Raw genomic sequence first — 18,637 nt, forward strand, 5'->3', positions numbered from 1 at the left:
CAACACAGATTATATATGACACCCTCATTCAAGCTATACAAAGTTACAGTATTTTCTTGTTATTCATATAACTGAAACTAGCGGGCCCTAGAGCTTTATGTCTATGGATCTGCAGTATATTAAATGTTTATGAAAAAATACGCATTTTACCGGCTTCAGTTCTGTCACATCCCATTCCAAGTACTCAGCAACATGCATCATTTGAGAGATGATGTGATCCAGTTCCTAGAAGTGGAAAACCAATCTTGCATCAAAATATACCTATGATACAATAGCCATTCTTTAATTTATGGTTTTAGACTGATGAACAGCATGTCAGTTGGTCAGTTGGTACAATCTTCTCTCTCCAAATGAGTTGTACAATGCACAACAAAAGCAGCTTGAAAACTGATACAGGCTTGATGACTTAATTACAATGGTTGCCCTACGGGAGGGCAATTATCGTGTAGTGGGAGAGTCATCACATGCAGACCAGAGCAATGAACATGAGACATTTACCCGCCTGCTCCTCCGTAACAAGCCCAAGCTTTTTAGAGGGCTTGTGTAATGTTACTTTAGATTATATTGTACAAGATATTCTACATTTCCATGTGTCAGTGTCATGGTTAGAATGAGATAAAGGTAAGATTCAGATTTCCAGAAGGTCCTCTACTGCAGAATTGTATTTATAGAACATTAGGTAGCTATCATGTACCATTGTACCCAGCATGGTCTCATAGACTAGACGTAACATAGTAAAATATATCTGGGACACTCAAATTAGTATGATATGTTATGCTTGGTATAGTTACATAAGACACGAGGTTACTTAAGGCAAAAACGAAAGCAGGGTGGTTGGTCGGGTTGGATGGGTAGACTTATAACGCAAACGTCTTGCAACCCAAAAGGATTGCGTGTTAGAATTTCATCACAGACAACTTTAGCATTTTAGCTAATCAGCAAATTTACAACAACTTACTACTTGTTAGCTACTTTGCAACTACAAGCATGTTAGCTAACCCTTCCCCTAACCTTAACCACCCTAATATTAACTCTAACCTTAACCCCTGCTCGCTATAGCAGCTTCATTCACTCTTCTTCTTCTACTTGCTTCTACTTGCTAGCGCTAGTAATAGAGAAAACTCCTGTGGAACACTTGGCCAGAAACTAGCAAGTGTCATATGAATCCACAACATCACCACAAACGTCTTTTCAAGCCAGGTGAGTTACAATCGTTTGAGATACTACCTAGTGATGTTATAATGTCACAGATTATTATAGAGATGTAACGGCTGTCGTCTGGAGATAGAGAGGAGGACCAAGGTGCAGCGTGGTAAGTGTTCATGTCTTTTTAATAAACAAACTGAACACTGGAACAAAACAATAAACGATGTGAACAAAATGAAACAGTACCGTGTGGCCCAAACACTCACACGGAAACAAACACCCACAAACCAAAAGTGAACCCCAGCCTACCTAAGTATGATTCTCAATCATGGACAACAATTGACAGCTGCCTCTGATTGAGAACCATACTAGGCCGAACTCAAAAACCAACATAGAAAAACAAACAGACTGCCCACCCCAACTCATGCCCTGACCATACTAAAAGACAAAAACAAAGGAACTAAGGTCAGAACGTGACAATAGATAGATGATCTGCTCTATACGGTTTTAAATAGGTTATGCTAGCTAACATTAGCTACAGTATGTAGACTAAATTAGCTAGTTATAGGTTAGGTAACTACTGGTAGCTAGGTAAAAAAAAAGGTTGACATGTAAACATGCAGTGAACGGGCTAATTTGAAAATATGATTATATTAAGATAATGCACAATTAATTATTTGAATATTTATTTGTTGATTAAAATTTTAATGGTTTGTGAAAATATATTTAGACATTTTCATGGACAACATTACCATTATGTTTTCTGTTAGAGAGTGGAGAGGAATAAGACTGGATAGGAAGAAGAGTGAACGAGGGAGAGGAGGAAAGGTGATAGGAAAGGTGATATGATTACAGAGCCTGCCAATTTATTATTTCAAACAATGTTTTTAAGATAAAATACAAAAATGAGGCAAGCAATGGAAATCTGTTAACCAAAGTATTTGATCTATTAGTGTACTATTTATTATTAAAGATTAGAGAGGAAGGAGAAGAGAGTTAGAATGAAAAATGAAGGGAGTAAAAAGAGTGACGCGAGGAGAGTGTGGAAGAGTGAGGTAAAGAGAAGGAAAGGAAGAAAGAGAGTAAGAAGAGTGACACAAAGTGAGTGAAGAAGAGCACACAGAGGAGGTACAATGGCTCTTTCCAAGAAACTGAAATGTCATTTTAATGACAACATGATGAGAGAATTTCCATTTATAAGCTCAGGTCAAGACGATAGAATGGTTCACTGCACCCTTTGTAATTCCTCTTTTTCAATTGGCAGCTGGGGAATAACGGCAGTGGTAGAACATCAACAGACCAAAAAGCATAAAGCCTCTCTGATTGCCCGTGTTGGTATGCCCTCAGTCACCACATTCTTCAAGAAGGTAGAACCTTCCCAAGAATAATATGATTTAGCTGTGCAGGAGGGTGTCTTTGCGTACCACACTATGCGACACAATCATAGTTACAGATCTATGGACTGCACAGTAGAACTGACACGAAAGATTTATGAGCCAAAGTTCACGTGCTAGGAAAAAATGTGACGCCATAGTGAGTAACGTGTTAGCACCATGGGCAACTACTTTGGTAACACAGGACCTAGACCAGGTTGAATGTGTCCCTGTCCATTGAGGTGTCCAATCATGGACATGTAAAGTTGCTGCTAATAGTAGTAAGATATTGTAAGATATATGATGGAAGCACATCTGTGGAAACAAAACTGCTTGATTTTGTTGAATTGAAAGGAGAAAAAGCAGAGGAAATTGCAGCTGAGCTCCCTGGTGGTCTTCCCAAAACTTTACCTGGAAAACAAAGTCATGGCATTCTCTGCCGACAACACAAATACCAACTTTGGAGGACTGAATAGGCTGGGGAGGGTCAATGTCCATACCAAAGTTAAAAATGCTCTGCAGCGGGAGGTGATTGGCTTAGGTTGTCCTGCCCACATCATTCATAACACGGCCAGAACAGCTTTGGATATGATTCCCCTTGTTGTTGAGTACCTTGCTCACAAAGATATTTGGATATTTTCACCATCAGAGTAGAAAGACTGAAGAGCATTTGTGACATTGTTGGCCAGGAGTACCATAACATTTTAGGACACAGCAATGTTCGCTGGCTGTCCATGCTCCCTGCTCTAGAAAGAGTGCTGAAAATGTATGTGCCATTGAAATGGAAACCTGACCGTATTCAGTGACACGATCAAGATGCTTGGAGGCCAGGCAAAGTGCTGTGGAGTCAGCTGCAATTCTGAGAAACGTTGAGGCAAAATTGACTGCAAGACGTGATGACAACTTCATTCCAGTTTTGGTCAGAGGACTTCTGAGAGAGCTAGAGGAACATTAAGCAATGTCTAAGGAGAGCTTTCCCAAAACATCCCAATCGTTCTTCACTACGGCTGTGAACTACTTGCAAGCATTGGGGAAAGCACACAGATAATCTAAAAGATTTACATTGTCTCCTGTTAAAAAGGCAACCTCAGCATGAAGAGATCTAGAAGGCAGCAGCCACACTGCAGGAAAAATGCCCCAATGTGACCATCAATGAGGATGCATTGTTTGACGAGGTTACTGGCCTGCAAGAGATCATAAAGGGGGGATCGCTTGAAGAATGGAAAACATCTGAGACACTGCTTAGTCAGAGATGGAGCACGGTGGTTACCCACTTCAAAGAGAATGACATCCCACACACTAACGTGGCTGATTAGCGTCTGTTGTCATGTGCTTACCTGGAAGTAATGCACCAGTCGAGAGAGTGTTCTCCCAAATGAATGATATATGGACAGCAGCAAGAAATAGGTTCACTGTTCCTACCATCAAGGCCATGCTTATTGTGATGACAAACTTCAACCTCCCCTGCGCCAGGAGTTAATGGAGAAGCTGGACAAAGACAGAGCAATCCTGAAGAAAATACCTTCTTCTGAGAAATATACAGATTAGGTTGGTATAAGTATATTATGTAGTTTAACAATCTCATAATCGTATTTCTTTATTATGTTAAGCATTTCACATATACTATTGTCTGTTTTTTCTATTTTGCTCATGTTCTTTTCTGCTCTTATTCTACCCAGACTACCAGGACCACTGAATGGCTGTTCAGATCAGTTCTGTCTTGTCTGTAGTGTTTCTGTAGTATAGTTGTTTTCTCTATCACAGTGTGCCTGTTGGACTAAATACATGAAACCGGAATTGTCCCCCTTCTTCATTTCATAGATAATAACGTTTGACTGTCAAACTGGAAATGTCCCCGGTTTTTATTTCAGAAATCTGGTCACCTTACCCTAACCCCTAGCCTTGCTAATGGTAGCCACCTAGCTAACGTTAGCGTTAGCCACCTAGCTAATGTTAGCCACAACAAATTGGAATTCGTAACATATCACACGTATTGCAAATGTGTAACACATCATGCGAAATGGATGACATACATCCACAAATTAATACGTACCATACCATACTTAACATATCATTCTAATTGGAGTGTCACGGATTTACATTTACTATGTTAAATCTACCCTTGAGTTCATGGTTGCAGCACCAATCGTTTTTCAGTGCAGTAAATAACATGGCATGTATAGGACAGAACCAAACATGGCTCTGGTATAGGCTTTAGCAAATAACAAAGATGATGTTTCATGTAAGGCTGTGTTCAAATAATTTGTTTGGCATATTTTTTGAACACATATGAAGAAGGAAAAATGATTACCGAACTATCCAGAGACCCATTCCCATCAGTATCATAGAGACGAAACATAACTGTGGAGAAAGAGATCAAACATTTATGAGTTTCAATTGGTGTTTTAGAGGCAATAGATGTCATTGAGACACATTTTTACGACCAATTTAGTTTCACGGATGCACTTTACTATGTCGAAGAACTAAAACTTCCTTTATTTTTTAAGGGTACAATCAGCTCCCATCAATTCAAAGCAATGTTTCCCCACATAAAAGTGTTCTTAGCCTCACAGTGTTGAAGTTTGATTGGTTCCTCCACTAGCCCCCAGCCACCACTCAATACCGTCACCATGGAAACAGGCAGCTACCTCAACAGAACAGTGATTGGCTATCCAATACAAGTGTGACTGACAGAGATTACACACACAAACACACCATATTACTATAGTAATATAATCATGACAACACACTCCTCTGCCCTAAGTAATTTACATACTAATGGATGTTTCCAATACGTGGAAAAGTGTTTTTAGCCCAGTCTCCGCATGAACCTACCCCCTCCCCCAATATCAGTAGTGGTGCGGCTCGTGACAAACCCAGCTGGATTGAGGAGGGTGAGCCGGTGAGTTCACTAAGGACTCGAAGAGGAGGGTTGTTAATTTCATATGGGGTTGACGTCAAACTGCTGTTTGTCAGACACTAATTAGGAGCTAATTGACAGCTTCCTGCTGTGGTGCGGTCAGGAGGAAGGGGAAGTGAGGTAGATGCCTGGAGGATTGGGAACTCTGCTGGAGCTGGGAAGGTGTTTGTGGTGGTAATCCAACGTGGCCACAGGAAGGTGATGGTGTATAGAGAGATGGGAGGAATAGCATGCAGTGAAGTCACTCAAAAAAAGCATAGAGCTAAGTTGTCTAACCATATGAACCTACAGTATAAAGACTGTTATTTGTCGTTGTCCTCACCTGCTCTTCAAAGCTGAACTAATACTAGTTGCAGTAAGTTTTACTGAATCCACTGTAGTGACAGGGTATATTTCCTCAGTCATACAGAACCAAGGGAATTTAGCTTGCTACTGATGATGATCAATACTCACTTTTGAGATGTTTCTCTTTTTGCCATGCATTCCCTGACTTTGCACAACGAATTTAGACCTACAGATATAGCAGCTAAAGTGAATGTACTGTAAGTGTGAATTGAAACCAGTCATTCTTAGAAGAACCAGCAGGGGGCCTGTTAGCACCCCAAGACATCAGCGAGGCCAGACTGAAGGAGATAATAATAATAATAATATATGCCATTTAGCAGACGCTTTTATCCAAAGCGACCCACAGTCATGAGATGTAGGTTGGGCAGAGTGGGATTCTCTCTGCAAGGAGAGATACTGTAGCATCCAAGGCTAAACCAATGTGCTCCCTGGGCCAGACCTGCTAAATTATGAACACACTTAATTTTTAATGAACGGCTCTGCTCTTCAATTATTCAGCAGTTGGATGAGAATTATAAGAACACATAAAAAGTCCGATGTTCAATTATCTAATATAATGTCATAAATAAATAAGTACACATCTAAAGTTTAAGTGGAATAAAGAGATACCATGGCAACGCTAATAAGGGCTTTCAGTAAACATAATGATTCAAGTAGACTACAGCGAAAGGGGTAACCTGCTGCTCCTGCTTAGGTAATGGGAAATATAGAGCAGCATATTGGGACGAAGCTCTAACTTGTTTGGCTATGAGTGTTTGTATTTACGGTACATAAATGTCATTTTTCTCATGGGTAAACCCCAAAATAACATTATAGCCAAAGGAGCTCCAGTATATTCCCCTTTCAGAGGAAAAATAATAATGAGTCCTCACACTCCAGTTTGTCCTCGGGTCGGCCACCCTCCAGCAGTGAGAGGTAGCAGACGATGTCCTTCAGTTGAACCATGCCTAGAGGTCTGGGCAGAGTCCTGGGTAGAGGGGGCACCTTCAGAGGGGTCGAGTTCCCTTTGATCAACTTGAGGCCTGCAGAGAGAAGAAGGCCAGAGAAGAAGGTCAAAATGTAGGCCGGTTATGATCATTGCTGAGCTTATGCCTCTAATGTCAACCTCAAACTGTCTTTCAAACTGTCTACCAATAAATCTAAATTCATGTTGTGAAATTGATTGCAGATGTTATATAGGTGTAGTTTTTGCCAATATTACGGTAGTAAATGTTGACTAGAAGGCACAGTTTTAGTTTGTGAAGATTGTAGTTAGTACCTCAGGACACATTTTGTGAAAAAGTACAAGCTGATGCTACAAACGCTGCACTCAATGACTTGCCTGTAAGCTACAGTCCACGACAACAAGGCAATCTGGGGTGGTCTGACGACAGAATTAACAATACTGAACCAATTACAACAGTATCACCCAGTGGCACTGCTCTTTGTGGTAGGAGTAAAAACTAAAGCAGACCTAAACAACTATAGCCTTTTATTTGGTGTTAGAGAGATTGTTTGTCTGCTGCTGAGGTCATAGTTTCTAGGCCTTCTTGATCTGTTCCTTTGTTTGTGTCTGAAGTGAAGGTGCGGTGGTCTTTCTGGCAAAGTAGCTTTAAAAATTCAGTAACAGTGCACACAGACAATATAAAAGCTAGTTGGCCCCTTAAGGACGTCATCTGAAGGTTATAGCTGAAGTGCAGGGTCTTACCACTAACTCTGGGCTTGTCTATGGAAGTGGGGCTGGGTTTTGGTCCCTTGTTACTGAATGATAAGAAGAGGTGTTGACAGAACTCCTCTGCCAGCTCGCTCTCCAGAAACGTCTGCATGAAGACCTTGAAGCCTTCAAAGTCAATCTCCTGAAACAAGACACAGAACATGATCCTGGTTGGTATAATTCCCATGAGGGAAGATTTCATAACCATATCATTACCATATCATGCCTGGGAGAACAAGGAATTACATTACCTGATTGAGTATGTCTTGCTTCTATGCAGCATTGAATAAAGACATTAGGCATCTCAATAAATCGAACTTTTAAAAAGTCAATTACTCATATCCTGAAAAGCTGGTGTGACATTTTCAGCATCCCCTCCATAACCAAAGTAAGTAGTGGCTCTTAATTTCAAATGCCAAAACTAACAAAGATATTGGTTTGAGGTGAATATAGACAGATAACATTGTTGAATGTTGTTGACATCAAAATGACAAAGAATTGGTAGCAAGTCTGAAGTGATGGTACTGGTCTACATTACGAAGAAGCCTCAAAGTAGTTCTGCAATGGTTCATGCAATGCTAATGATGCCACATCACTACCAGAACAGTCAGAACAGTGTCTTATGGGAAGAAAGACTACCTCCTCTGGGTTATATTTCGCCAACACTCCGTCTCCATGGAACTCCTGCAGCACATCTTTCAGCTTCTTGGTTGAGTCTAAAAGAAAAACATTCAGCACATGTGATAACCATAAATGCTTCCCATTAAATAGCAAATGATATCAACATGTCTGTGAAGGGAGATCCCACTGCAGGAACTCATCTAATTGTCTATAAAAAAAAAGGTTCAGTCCACAGCTCAGGAGAAATCACATCTGACACCCACCAGACCGCATCGAAATCACAGGGGGGAATCACCAGACTCTGGAACGGGTAGCAGGTTAGACTCCTCTGCCTGGTCCGTTTGGTCTGGTTCCTGTCAAGATCTCTTCCTGTATTTTCAAACTATGGGAGTTTAGTCCCAGGAGTGACCTGGCAGGACTGGTCCATTTGGGCCCCTGGTGTAGACATTGTTTTATTATGTTATTCTAGCTCTTCCATTATGTTATTTGTAGTGGTTAATGGTGTGTGTATATAGATTGTGTATAGGCTTGTCTACCATATGAATCTTCTTGTTGTGTCAGACTGGTTTCAAGGGACTTCTGTTTCTTTTTTTTCTGCATTTATTTGTCTGAATATGGTATGTACATTTGAAGTCGGAAGTTTACACACACTTAGGTTGGAATCATTAAAACTCGTTTTTCAACCACTCCACAAATGTCTTGTTAACAAACTACAGTTTTGGCAAGTCGGTTAGGAGATCTACTTTGTGGATGACACAAGTAATATTTCCAACAATTGTTTACAGACAGAATATTTCACTGTATCACAATTCCAGTGGGTTAGAAGTTTACATCACTAAATTGACTGTGCCTTTAAACAGCTTGGGAAATTCCAGAAAATGATGTCATGGCTTTAGAAGCTTCTGATAGACTAATTTACATAAATTGAGTCAATTGGAGGTGTACCTGTGGATGTATTTCAAGGCCTACCTTCAAACTCAGTGCCTCTTTGCTTGACATCATGGGAAAATCAAATGATATCAGCCAAGACCTCAGAAACAAATTGCAGACCTTCACAAGTCTGGTTCATCCTTGGGAAGCAATTTCCAAACGTCTGAAGGTACCACGTTCATCTGTACAAACAACAGTACGCAAGTATAAACACCATGGGACCATGCAGCCATCATACCGCTCAGGAAGGAGACGCGTTCTGTCTCCTAGAGATGAACGTACGTTGGTGCGAAAGTGCAAATCAATCCCAGAACAACCGCAAAGGACCTTGTGAAGATGCTGGAGGAAACAGTTAGAAAAGTATCTATATCCACAGTAAAACGAGTCCTATATCGACACAACCTGAAAGGTCGCCCAGCGAGGAAGAAGCCGCTGCTCCAAAACCACCATAAAAAAGCCAGACTACGATTTGCAACTGCACATGGGGACAAACATTGTACTTTTTGGAGAAATGTCCTCTGGTCTGATGAAACAAAAAGTAGAACTGTTTGGCCATAATGACCATCGTTACGTTTGGAGGAAAAAGGGGAGGCTTGCAAGCCGAAGAACACCGTCCCAACCGTGAAGCACGGGGGTGGCAGCATCATGTTGTGGGGGTGCTTTTCTGCAGGAGGGACTTGTGCACTTCACAAAATAGATGGTATCATGAGGGATAAATATTATGTTGATATATTGAAGTAAAATCTCAAGACATCAGTCAGGAAGTTAAAGCTTGGTCGCAAATGGGTCTTCCAAATGGAGAATGACCCCAAGCATACTTCCAAAGTTGTGGCAAAATGGCTTAAAGACAACAAAGTCAATGTATTGGAGTGGCCATCACAAAGCCCTGACCTCAACCCTATAGAAACTTTGTGGGCAGAACTGAAAAAGCGTGTGTGAGCAAGGTGGCCTACAAACCTGACTCAGTTACACCAGCTCTGTCAGGAGAAATGGTTCAAAATTCACCCAACTTATTGTGGGAAGCTTGTGAAAGGGTACCCAAAACATTTGACCCAAGTGAAACAATTTAAAGGCAATGCTACCAAATACTAATTGAGCGTATGTAAACTTCTGACCCACTGGGAATGTGATGAAAGAAATAAAAACTGAAATAAATCATTCTCTCTACTGTTATTCTGACATTTCTCATTCTTAAAATAAAGGGGTGATCCTAACTGACCTGAGACAGGGAATGTTTTACTAGGATTAAATGTCAGAAATTGAAAAACTGAGTTTAAATGTATTTGGCTGAGGTGTATGTAAACTTCCGACTTACTGAGGTGTATGTAAACTTCCGATTTGGCTGAGGTGTATGTAAACTTCCGTATGTATGTATATATGTATTATTGTATGTTATTGTATATTATTTTACTGCTCTATGGATATAATTATTGTTTGGATTACCTTACTTACTATTATGTATTAATGTACTTTTTTTCATTTTTCTTTCATTCTTTATGTGATGCGCATACGGAGAACGCCAGACGAATAATTAACATTTAATTACCACAGTGAATTACTGTAATGTTTGTTTATGTGTCAATTAATCCATTAAGGGATGGGTTGCCAAATGGCGATTGGACACGAAAATAAAATGTCATTCATGAATTCATTTCATTCATTGTAGCTTCTGGAGCAACAAGACTAGATTTGGAAGGATGACCACATGAAACCATGAAACGTGTGCCTGGGTGCCTATGTGATAAACCCACCAAAAATAAGTTATAAAGTATTAACTTTCTTATCACTCCTCTATATGGTCAAAAAACTGTCAAGTTGTCATCCTAATGCTAACACTTAAAAGGACATTTTTTAAATATGTTTTTATTTATTTCACCTTTATTTAACCAGATTGGCAAGTTGAGAACAGGTTCTCATTTACAATTGCGACCTGGCCAAGATAAAGCAAAGCAGTTTGACACATACAACAACACAGAGTTACACATGGAGTTAAACAAACATACAGTCAATAATACAGTAGAAAAATAAGTCGATATACAATGTGAGCAAATGAGGTGAGATAAGGGAGGTAAAGGCAACAAAAAAAGGCCATGATGGCGAAGTAAATACAATATAGCAAATAAAACACTGGAATGGTAGATTTGCAGTGGAAGAATGTGCAAAGTAGAAATAGAAATAATGGGGTGCAAAGGAGCAAAATAAATAAATAAATACACTAGGGGAAGAGGTAGTTAATGTTAGATCCCTTACTTCAAAGGCAATTATAGTCAATGAACTAATCACGGATCATAATCTTGATGTGATTTACTGTGTTAAATGAGGCCTCACCTCCTGGCTACACTAGTGACCATATCCCCCGTGCATCCCGCAAAGGCGGAGGTGTTGCTAACATTTACGATAGCAAATTTCAATTTACAAAAAAAAAATCTGTTTTCGTCTTTTGAGCTTCTAGTCATGAATTCTATGCAGCCTACTCGATCACTTTTTAAAGCTACTGTTTACAGGCCTCCTGGGCCATATACAGCGTTCCTCACTGAGTTCCCTGAATTCCTATCGGACCTTGTAGTCATAGCAGATAATATTATATTCTTTGGTGACTTTAATATTCACATGGAAAAGTCCACAGACTCACTCCAAAAGGCTTTCGGAGCCATCATCGACTCAGTGGGTTTTGTCCAACATGTCTCTGGACCCACTCACTGTCACAGTCATTTACATTTAAGTCATTTAGCAGACGCTCTTATCCAGAGCGACTTACAAATTGGTGCATTCACCTTATGACATCCAGTGGAACAGCCACTTTACAATAGTGCATCTACATATTTTAAGGGGGGGTGAGAAGGATTACTTTATCCTATCCTAGGTATTCCTTAAAGAGGTGGGGTTTCAGGTGTCTCCGGAAGGTGGTGATTGACTCCGCTGTCCTGGCGTCGTGAGGGAGTTTGTTCCACCATTGGGGAGCCAGAGCAGCGAACAGTTTTGACTGGGCTGAGCGGGAACTGTACTTCCTCAGTGGTAGGGAGGCGAGCAGGCCAGAGGTGGATGAACGCAGTGCCCTTATTTGGGTGTAGGGCCTGATCAGAGCCTGGAGGTACTGAGGTGCCGTTCCCCTCACAGCTCCGTAGGCAAGCACCATGGTCTTGTAGCGGATGCGAGCTTCAACTGGAAGCCAGTGGAGAGAGCGGAGGAGCGGGGTGACGTGAGAGAACTTGGGAAGGTTGAACACTAGACGGGCTGCGGCGTTCTGGATGAGTTGTAGGGGTTTAATGGCACAGGCAGGGAGCCCAGCCAACAGCGAGTTGCAGTAATCCAGACGGGAGATGACAAGTGCCTGGATTAGGACCTGCGCCGCTTCCTGTGTGAGGCAGGGTCATACTCTGCGGATGTTGTAGAGCATGAACCTACAGGAACGGGCCACCGCCTTGATGTTAGTTGATAACGACAGGGTGTTGTCCAGGATCACGCCAAGGTTCTTAGCGCTCTGGGAGGAGGACACAATGGAGTTGTCAACCGTGATGGCGAGATCATGGAACGGGCAGTCCTTCCCCGGGAGGAAGAGCAGCTCCGTCTTGCCGAAGTTCAGCTTGAGGTGGTGATCCGTCATCCACACTGATATGTCTGCCAGACATGCAGAGATGCGATTCGCCACCTGGTCATCAGAAGGGGGAAAGGAGAAGATTAATTGTGTGTCGTCTGCATAGCAATGATAGGAGAGACCATGTGAGGTTATGACAGAGCCAAGTGACTTGGTGTATAGCGAGAATAGGAGAGGGCCTAGAACAGAGCCCTGGGGGACACCAGTGGTGAGAGCGCATGGTGAGGAGACAGATTCTCGCCAAGCCACCTGGTAGGAGCGACCTGTCAGGTAGGACGCAATCCAAGCGTGGGCCACGCCGGAGATGCCCAACTCGGAGAGGGTGGAGAGTAGGATCTGATGGTTCACAGTATCGAAGGCAGCCGATAGGTCTAGAAGGATGAGAGCAGAGGAGAGAGAGTTAGCTTTAGCGGTGCGGAGCGCCTCCGTGATACAGAGAAGAGCAGTCTCAGTTGAATGACTAGTCTTGAAACCTGACTGATTTGGATCAAGAAGGTCATTCTGAGAGAGATAGCGGGAGAGCTGACCAAGGACGGCACGTTCAAGAGTTTTGGAGAGAAAAGAAAGAAGGGATACTGGTCTGTAGTTGTTGACATCGGAGGGATCGAGTGTAGGTTTTTTCAGAAGGGGTGCAACTCTCGCTCTCTTGAAGACGGAAGGGACGTAGCCAGCGGACAACAGTCATACGCTGGACCTAGTTTTGTCCCATGGAATAAATGTTGTGGATCTTAATGTTTTTCCTCATAATCCTGGACTATCGGACCACTATTTTATTACGTTTGCAATTGCAACAAATAATCTGCTCAGACCCCAACCAAGGAACATCAAAAGTCGTGATATAAATTCACAGACAACACAAAGATTCCTTGATTGTAAGTCGCTCTGGATAAGAGCGTCTGCTAAATGACTTAAATGTAAATGTAAATGTAAGGTAGTTGTTTGGGCTAAATTATACTGTAGATGGGCTATGTACAGGTGCAGTAATCTGGGAGCTACTCTGACAGCTGGTGCTTAAAGCTAGTGAGGGAGATAAGTGTTTCCAGTTTCAGAGATTTTTGTAGTTCGTTCCAGTCATTGGCAGCAGAAAACTGGAAGGAGAGGCGGCCAAAGGAGGAATTGGCTTTGGGGGTGACCAGAGAGATATACCTGCTGGAGCGTGTGCTGGTATGGTGACCAGCGTAGGTTACTTTAGGCCAAAATACATGTCACATCAATGTTCTTTTACACAACACCTGGAAAAATACACACCGCAATGTCACTAAGCAAAACAATCCATTCTAATAATCGTCTCTGATTATGAAATCATAACTGCAGTGAAGTAGACTGTAGAGTATTGGTGCTCATGCAGTATGTGAAGTGAGGAAAGTGTGCAATAGAGCTCATTTCACCTTTTAATGAGAAGAGAGGGGGCTAAAGTGAGCTGGAGGGACTGAAAAGGAGGGAGGAAGAGGTGGAAACAGCAGAAGGTCCATTGTTGCACCTCGGGGAATGGGATATTTTATAACCTTTCGCTGCACAGGGATAATGACTAGCTGCGAGCCAATTTGAAACACGATTATCCAAATCTCTCTATCACATACTGTCCCTCACGCTTTCTCATTTCCCACCGTTCCCGTACCCTGTCTCTTCTCAGACTTTCAACATTATAGTGGAGCCGGATTTTATTTTAGGTGGTAGATCAGCTTTAATATTGCAGATAGATTGTAGTTTCCATCAATGTAATTGTCTGCATCATTTCCAATCCCCATATATATTTTTTTGTAAATATATATATACATTTATGGAAAATATTTACAAAACATTTTGAAAGATCAGAAATGATGCAGGCAATTACATTGATGGAAGCCACAATCTAACTGCAATATTAAATCTGATTTTATGTCCCCCCCACTTCTAAAACAAAAGTTGCGCCCCTGGTAAACATTACAGAAGAAGAAGAAAAATCCATCCGAATCAGAGACAGTAAAGATATGCTGGAGAGTTGCTTATAGTCAGTGGAACAATGTTGTCAAGACACGTAGAGCAGTTAACGAGAGAGATGTCATGGCCAAGTGAAACCCTTTGCCTGCAGAAGAGATCTCAAGCAAAAAAAACATTCATTATTTAGATTTGGACAGAGGTCTGTGAATATCTAATAAAATACCTCCAGTTAAGATGCTATATAGATTTATGGTCCTTATTGCTGCTCAAATTAGCTCTGTTGTTTTAGTCTTCTCTAACACACCGTGTCACGTACGTGAGGAGAGACGGACCAAGGCGCAGCGGATGTAGAGTTCCACATATTTATTATAAAGTGAAGCTTAGCAAAAAAAAAAAAAAAAATCAAATAAACGAACAATGAACCGTGACTACGCGGGGCCACATGCACAAAACACAAAATAATATCCAAAAAAATGCTACCTAAATATGATCCCCAATTAGAGACAACGATTACCAGCTGCCTCTAATTGGAATTCATACAAATCACCAACATAGAAAAATAAACTAGTACACTAGTCACGCCCCTGACCTACTACACCATAGAGAAACAAGGGCTCTCTATGGTCAGGGTGTGACACACTGGGAGGAAGTTCTTATTGTTCTGGAGATGTGGGAAGTCTTTTGAGAATCCTCCCTTTTCCGAAAAAAACACTTTTTAAAACCAAAATATAACAAATATAGAAAATAATAATGATACTAAACCTAATTGTAATCCTGGAAACAACCAATGCAAGAAAAGTTTCAGTATATCTCACTATTCCCACTGAAGGCAAGAAAAACCATCTATCTCAAAACATACACAGTCAAATTTTTCATTTTACAAAAACCTGAATACTTGCAGTAGCGTTCTTGAAAATAACTTCAAGATGTTCATAACTCTCTTTGGCCTGCAGGGGATGCTTTTGTGTTATGATTGATCATGTTTTATCATAAAGAGCACCAGAGCACCAGACAGATGTACTGCTTGAGCTGGTTTTTCTGCGAAATCAGCAAGGGGCTCCACTAACAGATTACAGACATATGGATGATTCCAAGTCATCAGAGAAAGAGGGGGTGTTGTACTGTTTGAGCTTTACACCAAATCAAGTTGGATTAAGCTGGGTTTCATAATACAGTGCCAGTGCATGGAGACAGTCTCTGCTCTGCTCTTATGCAGTCACCATTACAGTAACTGGGCTCTGTTATCCTGCCGTAGTCAAGCAGTAGATAAAATCTCTCTCTGTGTGAGGTGGATCAGGACATGCTCCTGAGATGGGATCTACAGTAGTTTACTAATCCAGTGTCACATTTTATACCTGACTAGATTCAATTTTCAACGAAGTTTAAACTTGATTGCGAGCGTAAAGTGACGGTGTACACGTGCATACACACACACGCACGCACGCACACGCACGCACGCACGCACGCACGCACGCACGCACGCACGCACACACACACACACACACACACACACACACACACACACACACACACACAACACACACAAACGCTCACGCACTCACACCCACTGTCAGAGACACAGACTTACATTGAGCGTACTCCTGCAGAAGGGAGAATTCAGCTGGGGTCAGAGTGACCCACTTGTCCTGGTTGGTCATTGTGATGAGTCCTCTTCTCCCTCACATCCCCAAACTATCAGCCCACAGTCCACTCTCTGGAACAGAACATAGAAAAAGTTGTTAGGCCTCTTTCATTATAGTCTTTTGTGGCAGGCTGTTAACAGAAAGATATTGGGTTTGGGTTCTGACATTCATTCCATCATCACTGGTCATAAAATTGCATAAATGTATTGAATATTGATCCTCACATCATTACATTGCTATAGTGTAGTACAATATAGTATAGTATAGTTTAGGAGAAACCAAGAAATGCTTATGTCCATCTGTAACCAAAAAGTATATCAGTCAGTCTGTCAGTCAATTAGAGACTGAGTCTAGGGACTTGTTTGATTCATAATAATTACTGAATCCCGTAATCAATGCATTTTTCATGCTACCATAAGTATTACATCAGACAAGTACATTAATCTTAGTATGGCTCACAGCCAAGCTAATGCTACCTTGTACTATCCAGCACTATGTGCTATAGCTAGCTAGTAATTTGCTAACTGGCATGTCAAGATGAACTCAACAACTCACTGCATTAATTTGACATATTTCTTACTTACAGATGTAGGATCTTAATTTGATCACCCTGTTGCAGGAAAACTTTGAGGTCAAACTTTGTATTTGAGGTCTAGAAATGCTGAAATTTCAGACTTTGTTTTCCCTTACAAGAAATATATCAACCCCTACAAAAATGTCCATTAATTATAATCCACATAATAATTCACATTTCCTGTTGCCTGCTTTAGCAAACTGGCTCAAATTAAGATCCTACAGCTGTACCTAAGACAACATTTAGTTTATGTGTAAAGAAGCATTTATGACAGACAGTATAAGGGACATGTAGGAGTTTAAGTTATGATTGTCCAGGACTGCTGCATGTCCTGTTGACAACAACAGAATGATGGGCCGGCTGCCAGGGGACAGACAGCTGGCATCACTGATTATGGACAATGCCATGGTGACAGAATATTGGACAGTGTCAGAAAAGAGGAGATGTTATGCCACTTTTCCTTTGCTGTAGAGCCCCCCACCAACACACACACACACACACACACACACACACACACACACACACACACACACACACACACACACACACACACACACACACACACACACACACACACACACACACACACACACACACACACACACACCCCCCACTGGGTTGACAAAAAACAGGATATGCTTACTGTAAACTTAATCCGTTCTACATTGTAACTACTTTAACTACTGAGAAGGGTTCAAAAAGCATTACACATTCATGTAAAGGGAAATAAATCATATGTGAGTGTGTGTGTGTGTGTGTGCATGAGTGTTTTGGGGTAGTCGGTTACTACAGTATATAGCCTAGAGTATTGTGTTCTGTGGACTACTGAAGCTGAATATTCCACTCCCCCCTGCTCTCTTAATGCACCTGTGTTCGTCTCAGAGCCAGCTTCCTTCCTTTTTGACCCAATTCCCTCTGACCAATTATAAAACCTCACAGCAACAAGTGCATGTAACAGTACTTTACCACCTCAGTTCACAACAATTTCCTAATGAAAGAGCTGGCATGGAATCATCCATTAGTGTACTAGTATGAGTGCATGCGTGTGTGCGTGCATGTGTGTGTCTGCACATACAGTATGGACGAGTGATGTCAGAGCGGAACAGACTAAGATACAGTAGAATAGTATAGAAAACAGTATATACATATGAGATGAGTAATGCCAGAAATGTAAACATTAAGTGACTAAGATACCGTGAATAGTATAGAATACAGTATATACATATGAGATGAGTAATTCCAGATAGGTAAACATTATTAAGTGAATAAGATGCTGTAGAATAGTACAGAATACCGTATATACATATGAGATGAGAAATTCCAGATAGGTAAACATTATTAAAGTGCCTAGTGTTCCATTCCTTAAAATGGCCAGTGATTTCTAGTCTATGCCTATAGGCAGCAGCCTCTCTGTGCTAGTGATGGCTGTTTAACAGTCTGATGGCCTTGAGATAGAAGCTGTTTTTCAGTCTCTCGGTCCCAGCTTTGACGCACCTGTACTGACCTCGCCTTCTGGATGATAGCGAATGATAGCTTTGCTTCAACAAAGTACTGAGTAAAGGGTCTGAATACTGTGATATTTAATTATTTTATTTATTTTTTATAAATGTGCAAAAATTTCCCAAAAATATATTTTAGCTTTGTCCTTATGGGTTTAATGTGTGTAGATTGATGAGGGGAAAAAACGATTTAATCCATTTTAGAATAAGGCTGTAGTGTAACAAAATGTGGAAAAAGTAAAGGGGTCTGAATACTTTCCGAATGCACTCTATACATTATCGATGCAATTGTACAGTATAGACAGATGATTGAAGAAGAATATACTGTATATCTCTGAAATACATTCAGCATCTGTGACTAAATAGACCATAATGTGG

The 18,637-nt window shown here is 41.1% G+C and overlaps 1 protein-coding gene across 5 annotated transcripts in view; it reads right to left on the reverse strand.

Annotated features, from left to right (window-relative positions):
- Positions 1-18,637, reverse strand: part of LOC124005609 (diacylglycerol kinase beta-like) — a 60,588-nt gene that overhangs the window by 40,308 nt on the left and 1,643 nt on the right. For 2 of the 5 annotated variants that reach the window (XM_046315022.1, XM_046315021.1), the window contains exons 2-8: positions 16,132-16,257; positions 8,117-8,193; positions 7,729-7,749; positions 7,472-7,619; positions 6,657-6,806; positions 4,831-4,880; positions 151-225 (exon numbers count right to left, since the gene is read on the reverse strand). In XM_046315022.1, the coding sequence (XP_046170978.1) occupies positions 151-225; positions 4,831-4,880; positions 6,657-6,806; positions 7,472-7,619; positions 7,729-7,749; positions 8,117-8,193; positions 16,132-16,201 (591 nt within the window). In that variant the 5' untranslated portion in view covers positions 16,202-16,257. Of the gene's footprint in view, positions 1-150; positions 226-4,830; positions 4,881-5,090; positions 6,068-6,656; positions 6,807-7,471; positions 7,620-7,728; positions 7,750-8,116; positions 8,194-16,131; positions 16,258-18,637 lie in introns of those variants that run through there. The other 3 variants (XM_046315023.1, XM_046315024.1, XM_046315025.1) reach the window with 3 other exon arrangements.

Source organism: Oncorhynchus gorbuscha, linkage group LG19, assembly GCF_021184085.1.
Source record: "Oncorhynchus gorbuscha isolate QuinsamMale2020 ecotype Even-year linkage group LG19, OgorEven_v1.0, whole genome shotgun sequence".
Lineage (NCBI taxonomy): Eukaryota > Metazoa > Chordata > Actinopteri > Salmoniformes > Salmonidae > Oncorhynchus > Oncorhynchus gorbuscha.